The following is an 18192-nucleotide window of genomic DNA, read 5'->3' on the forward strand; positions in this document are numbered from 1 at the left end:
ATTCAACCCAACTTTCTACTGACACTCCCGGCCTGTTTGGTGCACTGGTGCCGCCGCTGCAGATAGGTTGGCGTCATAGAATTATTCCTTTTAAATAAATCCATGAGAAATGTATTTCTCACTGAACTGCCGGTTGTAGCTGTGTGTTTATCCCTGCCTAACAATGCATCCATTCTTACCGCCACTTTACAGCTAATGTTAGCTTATTGCTATGTACGCTACTGTAGCGTGAACTTGAACTACAGTAGTGTTACAATCAACACCATCCTGGGAGGAACTGTTACTAGCGACACCAGGCTTATGAGAATGTATTTTGAAATGATTTTTGCTTTTGAAATGTTTTGCAATACCTAATCTTTCTTGCAATTATCTTAAGTACCCCTAGGGTTCCCCGTACCCCCGGTTGGAAACCACTGCGTTAGAAGACATTACAGCGCAACTACGTCACTTTACAAAGAAGGAATAACACCATTTTTGTATTATACATTTAAATGTTAGCTGCTGTTTCATGTACTGGGTCCCAGTCCAGTTTTGGTCCACTATGAGCAGTAGCTAATAGCAAACTGTATGGCTGTGAAACTAACATTTAGTCTTGTCCCTTTGGCCCATAGTTACATAGGCTCACTTAAAGCTGCACTTATTAATACATTTACAGTAGATGAACAATGGAACGACTTAGTTTAATGTGAAAGGGTTCTTTTATAGCAATCATTTACAGTATGCCGTTTCACAAAGCTCTGTGGGGCCTTTTTAGTTTCTTTCAACTGATAAGCACTTTTACGATTTTGCTTTCTGCAAAACAGCTTTCATAAACCCAGAGCACAACAGCAGCGACACACAGTCACTCGCCCACGAAGATAGTTGAGCATTTAAACTTTGGTTAAAGAGACAGATATTTCTCAGGAGTTGATGGACACCCAGTTTAAAGTGACAGTGATGCTAATGTTGCTCCAGGTCTGCTTTGCAAACAGGAAATGATTATGATGATGATTTGCTGAACATGTTCGCCTTTAACTTTGAAAATGTTGAGATTCTTGAAAGTGACTAGTGCTTTTCAAAATGCAGTCTCTTCTATTGTTAGTCTGACTCTTGCACTGGATTTTGTAGAAACCTTTTAAATCATGTTATGGATGTTCTCTTTTTGACCATGCCATTCCTTAAACCACTTTGAAACACTGTGTCTGCCATGACTCAGTCTGCTCTCTCTCTCTTCAGGTATGTTTCTGACCACGGTCCGGGGGAGTACCGCTCTCTGTGCCAACACAAGCTGCTGACCTCTCTGCAGCTCCCGGCCCCTGCTGCCCGCGTCTACCCCCCCACCCAGCTGGAGTGGACTGCCAACCAGAGGAAAGGCACCATGCTGCTGGATGTACACACCTACAACGGTAAGAAAGAAAACATTAGCATCATGAAACCTGACACATGATATCGGCAGCACAGTGTGAACCTAAACAAGCTTTGTTGTTTTCAGATGAGAAGCTGACCACTGAAGTGGAGTCATGGACCACAGGAGAAGAGCTGGCTGCATGGCTCCTGCATTATAGGTACTTCTGAACAAGCAGTGGATCTACCTCCATTTAAAGGTCCCATGACATGGCCATTTCTACGGATCATAATTCCATTGTTGAGGTCTACTAGAATAGATTTACATTATGCAATGTTCCAAACTCACATTGGTTTCTCATACAGCATCTCTGTATAGTATGTGTATTCACTCTCTGTCCTACATGGCTTGTTGGAGCTCCTGCCCCCCCTCCCTATGAGCCCACTGTGCTCTGATTGGTCAGCTCGCCCACTCTGTTCTGATGAGTCCACCACCGTTATAGCTGAACATCAGTGATTATGTGTTACAATGGCGTTTGTTAGCAACCAGGAAATGACACCAGTAATGACAAACAGATGAGAATGCTGCGTGGGGTCTGGGTGCCGTGTTGGCGGGACGTTGCGGGGCTCGCTGCTCCGCCCTTTGAGGTGCGAGGAGCGGACAGTGTGAGCTGGGTTACTGGTGTCGTTTCCTGGTTGCTGCGTGGGGTCTGCGAGACAGCGCATTGGTCCATTTGGACCTGGGTATCGTTACGTCACTATACTCAGGAAGAAAAAAATTGAAAAATAAAAATCTCCAACGAGGCGTTCTAGAGTTTTACTCGCTACAGGGTGTACTTTGAGGGTTTGTGACTTTGCAGACCGTTTACATGCAGAAAAAGCTACATAACACACAAGGGGACGGGTAATAACCAGAAAAGCATGACATGGGACCTTTAAGATTTATATGTATATTATTCCCTGTTCATCCTCCTCTGTGTGGTGTAACCCCCCCCCCCGTGCTGTTCTCAGAGGCGTGTCGGAGGCAGTGCAGGGCTGGTCGGTGTCTCTCCTGACGGATGAAGGCTGGTCAGATCTGGCCGGCTCAGACTTCGTCCTGGATCTCCTGGCTGGAGCTGAAGCTGAGGTGCTGCCCCCCCCAGGGACGCCCTCCTCTACACACTCCGACTACCTGTTCAGCAGCCAGGGGGACAGGTAGAGACTGAACTAACAGATGGTTTTTGGGTTTATCCGGGTTTTTTTTAAAGAGTGTGTTCTCGTAATGTGCTGCTCTCCCCCCCCCCCCCCCCCTGCAGGATGCCAGCTACAGACCTGGATGACTTTATTCCACCAGCACCCCCGATGCAAGCTCCTGGGCTGCCTGCTTTTGAGGGGACCTCCTGGGGGAGAGATTATCCACAGGAAGGTAAGAGGGATAACATGCTTCAGAACAAATGATGGCTAAAAGTATGGCCATTCTGTTCTTTTGCTTTAGAAGTTTTCAGATAACACTTTGCACAGTTTAGTTGTTTCAGGCAAACTCAAGCCCTTGTGGAATATCAAAGATGTTATCAATGGCCCCCACATGTCATTAGTACACGTACTATACTCCAGTGTACAGTAGATCAGTGCCCTGTGGCTTTATCACAGCTTGTGTGCTGAAACAGCTTTCTGATTCAAAGAGAGCCAGAAGCATGGCTAACCTGAACATGAGGTCAGCTGAATGGATGGACTGAAACCAAATGGATATTCAGACTGATCATTATGCTACTGGATCAAAAACAAGATTTAATACCTTTTAAATCGTTACGTTTATATCGTGTTCATACAGTGCATATTGCGATATAGATATATGTTATGTGTTTAGTTGAAGGTGATAGGGCACATAAACAGTAGTGTTGAGTTCAGTTTTTTTTTTCTGTCTTACCTTCTGATCTCTCTCCACCTGTCTGCAGGCCGTGGAAGACAGATGGATGCTTACGTTGATGACCTGTTTGACCCTGTACTGGACCAAGGACCTCCGGTTAGTGGTCATCAGACTGTGTCTGTCTGTCTGTGTCTGTCTGTCTGTCTGTCTGTCTGTCTGTCTGTGTGTGTGTGTGTGTGTGTGTGTGTGTGTGTGTGTGTGTGTGTGTGTGTGTGTGTGTGTGTGTGTGTGTGTGTGTGTGTGTGTGTGTGTGTCTGTGTGTCTGTGTGTCTGTGTGTCTGTCTGTCTGTCACAAACTGTAACTAATGTAAATGTTATAATTACGTTAGATTCTCCAGAGAGTGTTACGTTTTATACTCAGGGGGGATCGTGTGTCTGGCTGTATCTTATTACTGAGCGTGTGAAGTCTGAAGTCACTGGGTTCTGTTTCCTGCTTTCTTTCCAGTAACTACAGTCACTATGTGTGTGTGTGTGTGTGTAGGACATGGAAAGAGTAGCCATGCTGAACCGCAGGATGAAAGGAGGAGGAGGGATTGGACCCATGTATGGAGCTGGTAGGAAAACATCACATTACAGGTCAATTGTTAGACGCTTCTACATACATTCTGTGGGCAATCCCCACTGGAGCAATTTGGGGTGAAGTGTGTGTACACAGGACACAGGTACATGCTGACTGCAGAGGGGATGGAACCAGTGGAAAACCGTATTATTCTTCACATTATATCCACACGGTGTGGATCATACTCACTCTGCGTACTGTAGAGAAACGGTATACAACCTAGAACATTAAGTAGCCATATTGAAAGAGTAGCAATAATACTGCAGGTGCAAAGAAACACAGGCGGAGCCCTCTACTGGACTCTATGGGTACTATTCTCATCAATGATACACGAGCGTTCACACACTGAATTTGTATAAACGTAGCCGGCCAATCGGGGCGAGCCTACCTGAATGTGCACGCAGGCTCACAGTATATAAGGCAGCTACACCTCCTGACTGTCATCCTACATCCTCTTCAGCGAGCGGCATAGGAAAGACAGGGCCCCTAGGTAGAGGGCTCCGCCTGTGTTTATAGAACTAGGGTTACAATACGTAACCTATCGTTCTATCTCACACAGGCTCCGCCCTCTACTGGACTCTATGGGTACAGTGGGTGGAGCCCCGATGAATAAACGCCCTGTCGCCCCACAACATCGACCCACCACACTGCCCCTGACCGGCCTTTGGTTGACAGCCATCGCACCCCAACTTCCCATCACCCGGTCGTGACCGTGGAGAAGTCGGGGCCGCAGCTTACCTGGCTGGGTAGAGCTTAATCGATCTGAATAAGCCCATAGCTCCGCCCTGCAGGTGCCAGCGCAAGTGTCTACATACTGCGCACCCCGTTTCCAGGTCCCTAAGGAGCATGGGAAAACGTAAGTGTACTATGTCTTCCACACTCACGCCGTCGAACAAGGCTGTCTACACAGCCATACCTCGTGTAGAGTGTGAATGGACCTCAGTGGCCGTCTAGCTGTATAACCCTCGACCTGGAAGAACTCCTTAGGTTCTTGGGAACAGAGGAGGGGTTCGGTCTGAGTGTCGCCCCGCTACGGTCAACACGAACCAGAAGGCAACTCGGGTGCACCGATAGAGCGGTCAGTTTGCATACTCTCTTGGCAGAAGTCAAAGCAAGCAGCAAAGCTGTTTCTTTTTGCTTCTCTCTCTCTCTCTCAATGATAGCGCCTTCAGGGAGGAGAGCTCCAGAGGCTCAAACGGTTCTGTAACCAAAGCCTCGAGCACCAATGGCAGTTCTCATTGCGGGGTGGAGACATGCACCACTGGGCGCTGTCTCCTGATCCCCTGCAAAAAACGCTTCATAAGCGGTTGACTAAAGACTGGTCTGCCGCCAAATCCCTCATGACAGGACGAGATGGCTGCTGCATACACCTTGACTGTGGCATGAGCAAGCCCCTTGTCCACCAGTAGCTATAGCTAGAATAGAATAGAGCCCAATGTACCGGACAGAGGCTCTAGACTCCTTTCCTCGCACCAACGTTCAGTCTGCAAGCTGCCTGAAGCAGGGACGTCTGTCTGTTCGCTGACAGAGTGGCACGTAGCCTGCCCTCCTTCTCGATGGGGCATACACCTCTCTCTCGATGGAGGCGTACCCCTCGCTCTCGATGGGGGCTGCATTGAGCAAACTCCCCAGATACCCCACCTGCTGGTGAGGTATGGGACTGCTCTTCTTCGAATTGACCGCAAACCCCCAACTTGGTTAGGTGTAAGATCAATTGGGCTGTGTGGAACATTTACAAATTCCCTGGACCTGGCCATGACTATGAGGTCGTTGAGATAATATAAAACCCTCATGCCATGGTCGCGAAGCGGCTGAAGCGCTGTGGCCACACATTTGCTGAACGTGCGTGGGGACAGGGAGTAGTCGAACGATAGTCTGTTGTACTCAGAATGAGACGCAGCGGTGGAAAGGCGTAGAGCAGCTATCTTGGCCATGGCTCGTGTGCAAACGTGTCCACCCCGAAGGGTGGATTGTCCTGCCGAGCCAGGGAGAACCACCATTCATCTGGCAGGGGCCCGCCTCTTGACATGAGGCCGGCCCCACTGTTCTCCAGTCCCGGAATGTGGGGGGCCTTTAGAGATAAAAACATTCTCTGAGGCCCACAACCACAGGTTCTCCGCTGCGCTCAACAAGGCGGCGGAGCTGACTCCGTCCTGCCTGTTGATGTAAGCCACTGTGGTGCGGTTGTCGCTCCTCACAAGCACATGTTTTCCCTGTGGTAAGGGTTTGAAGTGCTGTAGGACCAGTACTACTGCCTGTAGCTCGAGAAGGTTGATGTGCCGGGTCTCTGTCAGAGGCCAGCCACCACCTATAGCTATCTCTAGGCAGGTCCCTCCCCTTCAGTAAATGCTTTGGGGACCCCCATTATCCAAGGTTGCCTTCAACTGAAGGGGGGGATGGTCACCAGACGTCGTTTGTGCCTCTTGGGATCTAAACGAAGGCTGACAAACCACCTCTGTAGGCGATGCACGTGGTGAGCAGCCGCCATGAGACCCAAGGTCTGCATGATGGTCAGGGCTGTTACCGTCGCCCCCCGTCACAGTCTGAAAACTGCCTGAAGTAGGGACGTCTGTCTGTTCCCTGACAGAGTGGCACGTAGCCTGCCCTCTTTCTCGATGGGGGCATACACCTCTCCCTCGATGTGGGCGTACACCTCGCTCTCAATGGGGGCGTACACTGAACATGCGTGGGGACCGGGAGTAGCCAAACGGTAGTCTGTTGTACTCGTAGGCTATCCCCTGGAAGGCAAAACGCAAATACTTTCTGTGCTTTGGAGCAATTTTGACATGAAAGTAAGCGTCCTTCAGGTCGATGGTTGTGAACCAATCGCCCGGCTGCTCCAGTTCCCGTAATTGTTTTATGGTTAACATATGGAACTTTTTGCAGGCAATGAGCTGATTCAGGTCTCTCTGGAGAATGCCGGGAGTCCCAGCCAGCCGTGGCGTCCACTGTGGCCAGGGACATCACCCGGCCAGCAGTGGCTGCCACACCATGGATCAGATTATTAATTTGGCTGATGTTGCGGTCCAAATAATCGCTCTGATCCGGTGAGGTGGGGGCATCTTGCGGAGGAGTAATCAGCGAGACGCCCAACACATCTGTGTCATTTGCAGCCGCGGCCATCCGCTCCAAGCCGGAATATTCTATCAAAATATTCCAGCGCTTTCCCTGTCATGCGGCAGCGGGGGCAGAGGTTCTCCGTGCGGCCCCGCACCCTCAGAATACCTACCATTCCTGCCACCGGAGCTCTCGTTTTCAGTGGCTGTTGCCACGACGCCTCCACACACTGCCAGATATCTGGCAACGGGGGCGAGACGAAAGCTGGTTGCGCCGGGCGGGCCGGACCGCAAAACCCCTGGCGGAGGCGGCCGGCTTCAGCGGCAGTGGTGGGGGGACAAAGTCATCTTCTTCCTCCTCAGCAAACTGAGCCATAACCCGCACGGCTAGGATGGCGAACGTTGGTGGCGTCGCCTCGGCCATATCCTGGTCTCCCACGTCCACCATCTCGAGCTCGTCTTCGGCGTGGCCTGGTCCCAGGCACTCGAAACAGAGCTGGTGGGGATCGGCGCCCGCTATTAAGCCGGGCATGAGTGACAGGCACGGGTTTCCTGCAGTGGCAACTCCATTTGCTTGCATTTTAACATGGGGGTCTATAGAAATTGCTCCTTTCTGCAGCCATCCCCTATCGGCCAATAGATGAACTGCAGTTTGTGGCACTTCCTTATGGGCTTCCCGGCTCTGCCCCAGAGTTTGCCGCTTGGTGTGAACGCTCGCGTATCATTGATGAGAGTAGTACCCATAGAGTCCAGTAGAGGGCGGAGCCTGTGTGAGATAGAACAGAGTTTGACGCTGGTAGTTTCACTTATAAAAACGTTTTCCTCTGTTTGTCAAATAATCAGATTTGAAGTCTCATTTGGGATTCATGTGTCTCTGCAAACTGTATTTATAACGGATCATTCTGTTTTTCAGGTATACCCATGACAATGCCAACTTATCCTATGGGTAAGTTTGAAGATTGATTTGAAGAATGACACTTTTTGTGTCCTATCGGAGTCTTCAAGCTTTGAATCCTTTTGAGTGGCAGAAAAGTGACTGCATGAGTTTTCTAAACTATGTTTCTTTGTTGCCTCTGCTCACAAACACCAGTTAACCCTTCCATTCAGAGCTATGGGGCTCCCATGATGCCAACCATGACAATGCCAGGTAATACACACACCTTTCATTCAAGTACTTGAGTAAATGAGAATACAACTGTAAATATTACGTCAAGTTTACATAATCCCATCAAAATGAAAGAAAAATTATTAATTGAAAAACACTTTCAACACATTCGATCACAATAAACTGGAAAATACAGAAAAAGGACCACTGGCTCCAAACATATATTTTAACAAAGCTGTTCTGGACAAATACATTTGATATAGGTATATATTATATACTGTATATATATATATTTGATAGACATTATGGAAATTAAATCCCCCACCCCTCAAAACTGTTTATTAGATATACTTTATTGTACCTATATTCGGATGTTTTTTTGTTACAGCAGCCTGTTAAAAGGCATTATATATATATATATATATATATATATATATATATATATATATATATATATATATATATATATATATACACATATATATGTATATAATACCAAATACCAAACACATCATTGTAGCTTCCCATAATCCCCTCTGTTTCAGCCCTGTTTCAAAAGCGCTGATTCTCTGTCTGTTAAAAAGAATACTGGTGCTCTAGGAGGAGATTCAGGTGATAAGGGGGGGGTGGGGGGGCGGGGTTACCTTGGTTGGTGATTGGCTAATGGTTACACAAGCCAAAACATCGTTATGATGACATCATAAAGTGATCTGATCAGCTCATTTTCAGACAGGTTTTTATAGAAATGGATCAGGACAAAAAGAGAGAGAATCTTTGTTCCTGAAACTTTCAGAGTCTCTTTACACATGTTGATGTAGAAGAGACATGAAGAAGAGGGGACACATGTTGATGTAGAAGAGACATGAAGAAGAGGGGACACATGTTGATGTAGAAGAGACATGAAGAAGAGGGGACACATGTTGATGTAGAAGAGACATGAAGAAGAGGGGACACATGTTGATGTAGAAGAGACATGAAGAAGAGGGGACACATGTTGATGTAAAAGAGACATGAAGAAGAGGGGACACATGTTGATGTAGAAGAGACATGAAGAAGAGGGGACACATGTTGATGTAGAAGAGACATGAAGAAGAGGGGACACATGTTGATATAGAAGAGACATGAAGAAGAGGGGACACATGTTGATGTAGAAGAGACATGGAGAAGAGGGGACACATGTTGATGTAGAAGAGACATGAAGAAGAGGGGACACATGTTGATGTAGAAGAGACATGAAGAAGAGGGGACACATGTTGATGTAGAAGAGACATGAAGAAGAGGGGACACATGTTGATGTAGAAGAGACATGAAGAAGAGGGGACACATGTTGATGTAGAAGAGACATGAAGAAGAGGGGACACATGTTGATGTAGAAGAGACATGAAGAAGTGTTTTTTGCATAATAAGTGACCTTTAAATCCATCTGATTCCTACCTGAATAACAGTTTGTCATGTCCCCTCTACCCAGCCATGATGCATGGGGCCCCTGTGGCTGACCCCCTGCAGATGGCAGCTTCTCAGCAGGCCCTCATCAACCAGCAGGCCTTCCTCATGGTGAGCACAGGCACACGATACTATTGTTACAACACTCTCCCTTTCCTTGCTCCTTCTCTGACCTCCTCTCCAACTCTTGTCTTCTTCCTCCTCCTCCTCTCCTCCTCCTCCTCCTCTCCTCCTCCTCCTCCTCTCCAACCCTTGTTCTTCTCCTCCACCTCCTCTCCCCCTCCTTCTCCTCCTCTCCCCCTCCTCCTCCTCCTCCTCCTCCTCTCCAACCCTTGTTCTTCTCCTCCACCTCCTCTCCCCCTCCTTCTCCCCCTCCTTCTCCTCCTCCTCCTCCCCCTCCTTCTCCTCCTCCTCCTCCTCCTCAGGCGCAGCAGATGACCATGCAGGCCATGACTCTGTCTCAGCAGCAGACCCAGGAGCAGCAGAGGAAGCAGAAGGAGAAGGAGAAGGAGAAGCATTGGAAACGTCAGTCCCAGCGACGCTCCGACTCACCCTCTCCTCCCCCTCGATCTCCCTCACCCCCACCTGCACGGCCCAAAGCCTTCAAACCCCCCCCCAGGCGCAAGCAGCCTGTACCAGAGGTGGGTTAATCAGCTGTGAATGTGTTGAGCTGTGCCTTCCAGTCCAGCCTGGTGGGGGTCCCACACTCCTCGAGTCTGTGTGGGTCTGGGTCTCAGCTTTCAAATAAAAGATGCCAGGGATTTCCATTTGGGAAAAACAGTTTGGTCCTCTGAAGACCTCTACCACGAGCCTCACCTCACTGAAAGACAGAGTGGGAGAAGTACTCAGATCTCGTGCTTAAGTAGAAGTAGAAGTACCATAATGTATGAATACAAGTTACAAGTAAAAGTCCTGCATTACTCAAGTAAAAGCATCAAAATATAGTTAAAGTACCAAAAGTAAAAGTAGTGATTGGTCCATTTCAGAATAATATATATGATATGTTTTATAATGATTGATCATTAAAGTGTTCTCAAAGCTGGTAAAGGTGCAGCTAGTCTGAATGACTTTGTATACTGCAGGGTAGCTTGTGAATTTACTCCAGGTGGAACTAAAGTCTGATTTAACACTTGATTATATTTCACATCATTCATCCACATCTGTAAAGGTATTAAATACATGTAGTGGAGTAAAAGTACACCATGTATCTCTGAATTGTAGTGGTGTAGAAGTACAAAGTAGCAGAAAATGAAAATACTCAAGTAAAGTACAAATACCTAAACATTGTACTTCAGTACAGTACTTGAATAAATGTACTTAGTTACTTTACACCTCTGCTGAAAGACCTAGCCCTAGCCCAGGTTCTTATCCTAAAACCAAAGAGATATATACTGCATTATTTATTACGTAAACGTAAACGTAAACAATTTAGGATGGATGAGACATGAAGCCTGACATAACCTTAACTTTAACGCACTCGTTTATAACTTTTCAGTAATCAATTAAATATGTCTACACACAATTTGCCCCTTCTAAAAATACAATTAAAGGCAGCTACATCAATCTGTGAATAACCATCACTAAGTCAGATGACCAGCGTAGACACTCGATAAGGTGAGGAGTCTCCTTAACTCTTACATTGTTGGTATCTAAGCTGGGAGATGTCAAATTCGGTTTGCTACTGCTCTAGTACACCTACTCAAGTATCTGCAAGATGGCGTATGTGAGATTGAGTCAAAATATACTTCGGTGTATATATTCTCGCTACAGTATATATTTTTTAGAAACATGTGTTGTTCTTTTGGCTCTGCACATTATATTTGTTGACAGTACAGAAAGAAAGTAAATCTGCAACCTTATTGTTTAACTCTCTTAATGTGAGGCAGTGCTATTAGTGGGCAGTGGTGGAATGTAACAAGTACCGTTACTTAAAGGGCCCATGTCATGGCCATTTCCACTGATCATAATTACATTGTTGAGGTATACTAAAATAGATTTATACTGTGCAATATTCCAAACTCACATTGGTTTCGCATACAGCATCTCTGTAAAGTATGTGTATTCAGCAGTATTCACTCTCTCCACTAAACGACTCGTTGGAGCTCTTGCCCCCCCCTCCCTGTGAGCCTAGTGTGCTCCGATTGGTCAGCTCGGCCACTCTGTTCTGATTAGTCAACCACCAGAGAGGCTTCGCCCATGTCTAACAGTGCTTTTTTCGGCTCGCTCTCGGAACATCAGTCTTATAATGGCGTCGGTACAGCGGTATATTTTATACGCTAACTAACCGAACTGTACCTACAACTGTTGTTATAGAAGAGTAAGTTATTTTTACCTGTAATAAACTACTACTGTTTGATGAGAAATCAAATCATGGTTTGCCATATATGAATGATATGTTATAGGAGCAAATAATTCAGGGAAGAAAGGATAGGCCTACTAAGTATTTCCATCAAACTTTATTTTTAGAAATGTACAAAATGAACATGCGTAAATATACATATATACACTGTATATCATCCATTCCTCCCCTTATAGGCGTTTTCGGCATCTTGCCTATCGCAGCTTTGTAAGCGGCTGCCGGGGCTTTTTAGGATGAGGCATCAGAGTGGGTCATCCCGTGTGTGTGTTGTCCACCAGATACGCCAGGAGTTTCCTGATCTGGCTGGACGAAATCAAATGCAAATCACAAAATATTAGAGAAACTTAGTTGTTTTAGATTCGTTAGTAGTAGTTGTGGTAGGAGTGTGGATCTATCTAATCCATCTATCTAATCAACACAGTAAGCTTGCCAGCTAATATGCTAACCTAGCTTTCTTGTTTACCTTGGTAGCAAACACGATATGAACGTTAGCTCGGAGGAACGGCAACTATAATGTAGTGTAATAAAACTACTATGAACAAAAGCTAGTGGTTCATATTAGGCTAGCAATAACGTGTTTATAATTGCAATCTTATACGGGTAGTCTGCTACGTTCGGTCATTCATTGTAACTGGCATGAATACGATGTTTTCCGCTAGCATGTATAGCTAGCCTCGTTAGCTAGCCAACTGTAATGTACTGACCGTACGGTAAATCACCCGGAGTATACTGTATGAGTATTCCGTGTGTGAATGCAGACATTCTCCTGCCATGACAAACATGTAAGGCCATCTGCTGACATTGTAGTTGATATATTTAAACGTTAGCAACGTCGTTAGCCCAGTAAGCACTGTGTCAAGTGTTTTCCCGAGCAAACCCATGTCTAGCTCCGTTGGTTAGCTCGGTAGCATACACGCTAGGAACGTCAGCTATAATGTAATTACGTTTCGCGACTGACCGTACGGTAAATCACCCGGAGTATACTGTCTATGCGTATTTCGTGTGTGAATGCAGACATTCTCCTGCTATGAGATACATGTATGTAAGGCCATCTGCTGATATTAGAGTTGATATATGGAAACGCTAGCAGTCCGACACACGTTTACACATTTAAACAGTCGTGGTAGATACCTTGTTTGATAAATACACAAATAACAATGCAAACTTACAGGTTGTGTACCCGAATCTTCCCCTGCTCAAAACGGTCCAAACAAACTAGGAATAGCATCGTCCTTCAGTTTCAAATGCTGTGCATATCCGGCCTCAAACTGGGCAATGTTTTGGAAGCTTTCGTCTGTGAAATGCCGCGCACACAGTAACTTTCTTCGAACCTCTGAAGGAACAGTGTTAAACAGAAATTTTCAACCACTGACTTCGTCGTGGTTCTTCCGTCGGTAGGACAAACAGCTCAGATTTCTCCTCACATTTCAGGAAACAGGTCCTTGGCATTGGCATGACTGGATCGATTGTGAACTGAACCAGAGCTTCCAACAGTAAATGTTAGGCTGGCAGAGGGTGCGGCCAGCGCCGCTGGGTGTGGCCATAGCTCTTCGGGATTGGTCCATTTCGTTCCGGGTACCGCATGACATCATGCCGTACCCGGAACTAAATGGAAGACTCAAATGGGCAGTGACGTATCTCCAACGAGGCATTTGGGGAGGTATTTGAGGGTTTTGAGTCTGCACACCGTTTACATGCATAAAAACCTTCATAACACACAAGGGGACGGGTAATAACCGGAAAAGCATGACATGGGCCCTTTAAGTATTGTACTTTAGGACCTTTTTGACATATTTGTACTTTACTTGAGTATTTCCATTTAATGCCACTTTATAATTCTATTCCGCTTAATTTCAGAGGCAAATATTGTACTTTTTACTCCACCTTATTTATTTAACACTCACAGTTACTATTTATATATTATACACATGATATACTGATATCATTCTAATTCTATAATGCAGTAATGTATGCTAAGAGTAGTTCAAGTATCTACATCTACTTTTTCACAACAAGTACATTTAGCTGATAATATGACTGTACTTGATATTATTCTGTAATGAACCATTATGCAGAGTGAGTACTAACTTTTTGTACTATATTTTGATGCTAATACTTTTGTACTTTACTTAAGTAACATTTAGAATTCAGGACATAACTTGTAGTGGATGATTTTAAGACCATAGTATTTGTACTTTAACTTAAGTAAAGGATCTGAGAACTTCTTCCAACACTGTCTCCCCCCATGTGTTAACACGTTGTGTGCCATGTGTTCTCCAGCCAGAGCGAGTGGTGGACCCCCCAGAGCCAGAGGACCTGCAGTCCTTCAGAGACAAGAGGAGGTACTTCCAGAAGATCGGTGAGTGGAGCTGAGCAACCTATACAAACACCTGGAGCTGAGCGACCTGTACACACACCTGGAGCTGAGCGACCTGTACACACACCTGGAGCTGAGCGACCTGTACAAACACCTGGAGCTTCTTTTTCTGCTTTTTACTGAACTATCTTTCAAACTGGCACATTTTCTGTCACACCCACACAAACTCTGATGTATCTCTTCTTGTGGATCTGACTTTGAGAAGAGTCGAACATCATAGTGGAAGAGATTTGTGTTCATCCTGTCATAAAACACAAACACTTATTTATTTATTTATGTATTAGTTTATTCCACTAATGGCAATTATTAAAAAACAAAAGATGTACACTTTATGCAGTTTTTGTAGCCCACGATGGACAGGAGCAGGGAGAATAAAATCGTATTGGACCTGCCCCTTATTCAAAAAATGTAAATAAAAGTAAATCAATTAAAATAAGGACACACTTATTAAGTGTCCTATAATCCAGGAGACTTTCTACGATATCTGAAAGAATATAAATGCAATTATTTTGTGTATATCCTCCATTCTCTGCTGTCCTCCAGGTGATCAGCCCTATGAAGAAATCCCAAAGCCTCGTTCACCCCCCCCCAGCACATCCAGGCGGCAGCAGCGCCCCCCATCACCGCCACAACCATCACCCCCCCCTTCAGCACCAAAGCCTGCAGGTAATAAGATGAAACAAGTTCAATGGACACGATAACATTTAGTAGAATGTAGACATATTGAGGAGAGCTGTCCCTGCTTTCTGTTGGCTTCTGAATCCTATATATCATATCTCCCACAGTGAAGCGTCTCGACACCCCTCCGGTCGCAAAAGCGGACCCCCCAAAAGAAACACCCACCCCAGCTCCTCTAGCTAGGCCTAAGCCTGAACCCACCTCCAACATCCGGGAAATCATCAAAATGTACAACAGCCGACCCGAACCAGAGGCCAAACCCTTCGAGCCCGTCAGGTCAGTCTCTCTCCTACAAAGTTTGATCTGACCTAATATCCTGCTGGATGCTGATTGATCCCTTTTGTCCCACATGTTGAATGGGTGTCACATCAGGCTTTGCTCAAGAAACATCAGAAGGCATACTGTCTGACCTTTTGAACTTTTGTGTGTTTGTTGAGGCTGGAGCCACACGAGGACGATAACGCAAACTGACCGCAATCGTTATCAAAAAAGTCTTCCGTCCACACGCAACAGGCACCAGAAACGTGTCCGTTCACACAAGACCGCTCGAAAGCACTGGAGACGCTGTAGTACATATGCCAGGCCTGTAAGTGGCGCTGTACTCCTACCACAAAAGCAGCGAAGAAGACTTCCCGCGCATGGTTGCCATGGTTGCCATGGTTGCCCTTCTGTTTATTCTCCGCTGTGGACGCTCTGGCTCTCCCTCCCCGAGGCAAGCGTTTGCTCCTGCTGTAATTCTCTCCGGTAGTCCACCAGCAGATGACAAACACCCACCTCTCCGCCTCTTCCAAGGATCGAGGGGACCGTGCAGCAGAGTTTCAGTTAGATTTTTTTTCGCCGTTCAACATGTCCGTTAAAGTTGAAATCTTCCGGACAAAATTAGAAAAGTGCCGGTCAAAGGTCTTCTTTGTTATTTATTGAGCTTTAAAACAAATGAATAACGACTCTATATAATAATATAAGAATAAAACACGGAGCCTCTCTTTTCCTCCCCCTCTTCTGAGAGCCCAGCAGCTGATCTCTGAGCAGGAGAGGTGGGAGAGGCGGGGCTATTGCTTCAACGTTATCAGGAAATGATCGTATAGGCGTAAACACGGAGCCGTTTTCCCCCCCAGAGCGTTTCGTTTGCAGATCTACCCACCTTGGGACCGTTATCGTTATCGTTTTCTGCGTTTCCATGTCGGCCTCGTGTGGCCGAACCGTCTATCTGATAGAGAACTGTAGCGGATATGACCGTTATCGTCATCGTGTGGCCGGGGCCTAAATTTGGCAACATTTGAGCAACTCTGCAAACATGCCACTGCAAACTCTGAGTGCAAAAACGTAATAATAGACACTAACAATCCAAGAGGAGATTCATGATTTGAGAATGTGATTTCACGTCATACTGGTTTAGTGTAAATATATATGGAGCGTTTTGGTGATGTCATCCTGCATCATCCGTGCTACATGAACCTTGTATCTTTCTGTATTTCTTTATCTTCTATGGTGTCACAAAGAGCTTGTTAGGAGATAACATTATGGTTATCAGGAGACTGCAGCTGGGCCCATATTGTAAAATATTTACACAGAGTAGGACACAAGCTCAACAAACCTCTGTTTATGGTGGTTACCAAATGATGTAGGATTATTATGTATGACATATATAAATAACTTTTACAGATTTCCTGACAGTTCATGAAAGGGCTGCAACAATAAGTCTATGGACAAAAATATTGATAATGGATTCGTAGCTACAGTAATTTTTAGTGTCAGAACATGTCGTTTTCAGCCTCTGAAATATTGAGATTGGCTGCTTCTCTCTCTTTTTGACACATCTGTTTATCCATTTATTGAAAAAACAATCGTCAGAATAATCAATAATTCAATAAATAATTCTTAGATGCAGCTCAGTTCCTCATCGGCAGATTTATAAATGTTTAATCTCTTGTAATACTTTGAATGACATTTTCTTACAACTTTCAGCCCCTGACATTACCAGGACTCCTTGAAGTTCCACAGTAACCAAAATGCACTACAAATAATAACTTGTGTAATGTTGGTGATTCACAGTTTTTATTCTCTTCACAGACCTCCGGCACGGAATTTTAAGAAGCAGAATGACCCCAAAGAGGAAGCTCTGGCCAAACTCAGAAGTAAAGCTCCAGTGCCACAGCAGCAGGTCAGGGGGGGGGGGGGGGGGGGAGGGGGGTCAGGAAGTCTGAAAACGTGTTGAAATGTGTTTTATCTATGATGTTGTCTCGTAATAAGTATCTTCATCTTTAATATATGTTTGCTCTATCCTCACATGTTCTATATCTTCCTGCTATCAGAGACAGTGGGTGCCTCCACCAGTCAAGCCTAAAAGGGAGCTGCCCCCCCCCATGAGCCTGTCCCCCCCGCCCTCCCCTCCCTCCATCAGGGAGGCCCGTGTCATCTCCAACAGCATGAGGCAGAAGCAGCGCTCCCTGGGGGACCTGTTCGGCTCGCAAAGCGCCAAGAACCCCCCACCTGCTCCCCCCGAGTCCCCCCCACCTCCCCCACGCCCTGCACTCAACATTCAGCACATCCCCGACCCGCCTCCCATGGCGGCCCCGTCTCTCGGTGGGTGCTGCTCTCTACATGTTCTCCAGATATTAAAGGCCTCTTATATGATGCATTTTAGCTGACTAGCTGCTAACTAGCATTAAACTGTGTTATAGAATGTAAGGTTAACATCAGTCAGTGACCCCCCCCCCCCCCCCCCTGTGAATATCCTGCAGATGTGATGCCAGATGGGGACGGCATCCGCTCACAGCTGCACCGCTTCTCTGCTGGGGTTTACTTCTCCTACTCCTATGTGCCGGGAAAACTGTTCCTGCGCAAAGAAGTAAGACACACACACACACACACACACACACACACACACACACACACACACACACACACACACACACACACACACGCACACACACACACACACACACACACACACAAAAATGACACTGTGTTGTGAAAGGTGTATTTGTTGAGGACAACTGTCACCAACTCCGCAGTTCCTCTCATCTCTTTGCATCATTGATCCATCTTCCCCATTGGGATGTGTGCTCAAGTTGTATGCTGATGACGTTTCATATTCCCTCTCTTGTTGTCCTGATCCATCTATATATAAAGGTAAAGGTATTCTGATTCTGATTCTGATTCTGATAAAAACCTGTCTGAAAATCAGCTGATCCGATTTTGGCCACTTTGTGATGTCACAAAGTTTTTTTGGGTTGTGCAACCATTAGCCAATCACCAACCAAGGTAACCCCCGCCCGGTGGCTGATATTGATATGTGCGACATGGCCGGTTGCCAAATTGGGTTGTCAAAACATTTTTCTATCGCAATATGCACGTAATTTCTTATAGTGTATTGTTGTTGGTGT

General features: G+C 46.0%; 1 protein-coding gene across 1 annotated transcript in view; it reads left to right on the top strand.

Moving 5' to 3' along the window:
* myo15b (myosin XVB) overlaps positions 1–18192 on the top strand; it is a 70512-nt gene that overhangs the window by 29974 nt on the left and 22346 nt on the right. The window contains exons 32-47 of the mRNA XM_034133125.1: positions 1216–1385; positions 1472–1544; positions 2335–2517; positions 2619–2728; positions 3258–3325; positions 3711–3783; positions 7758–7790; positions 7935–7991; positions 9418–9503; positions 9818–10033; positions 14032–14110; positions 14672–14794; positions 14914–15082; positions 16877–16967; positions 17119–17389; positions 17548–17654. Of these exons, the coding sequence (XP_033989016.1) occupies positions 1216–1385; positions 1472–1544; positions 2335–2517; positions 2619–2728; positions 3258–3325; positions 3711–3783; positions 7758–7790; positions 7935–7991; positions 9418–9503; positions 9818–10033; positions 14032–14110; positions 14672–14794; positions 14914–15082; positions 16877–16967; positions 17119–17389; positions 17548–17654 (1909 nt within the window). The remainder of the gene's footprint in view (positions 1–1215; positions 1386–1471; positions 1545–2334; positions 2518–2618; positions 2729–3257; positions 3326–3710; positions 3784–7757; positions 7791–7934; positions 7992–9417; positions 9504–9817; positions 10034–14031; positions 14111–14671; positions 14795–14913; positions 15083–16876; positions 16968–17118; positions 17390–17547; positions 17655–18192) is intronic.

This window comes from Trematomus bernacchii, unplaced genomic scaffold, assembly GCF_902827165.1.
Source record: "Trematomus bernacchii unplaced genomic scaffold, fTreBer1.1, whole genome shotgun sequence".
In the NCBI taxonomy this organism is placed as follows: Eukaryota; Metazoa; Chordata; class Actinopteri; order Perciformes; family Nototheniidae; genus Trematomus; species Trematomus bernacchii.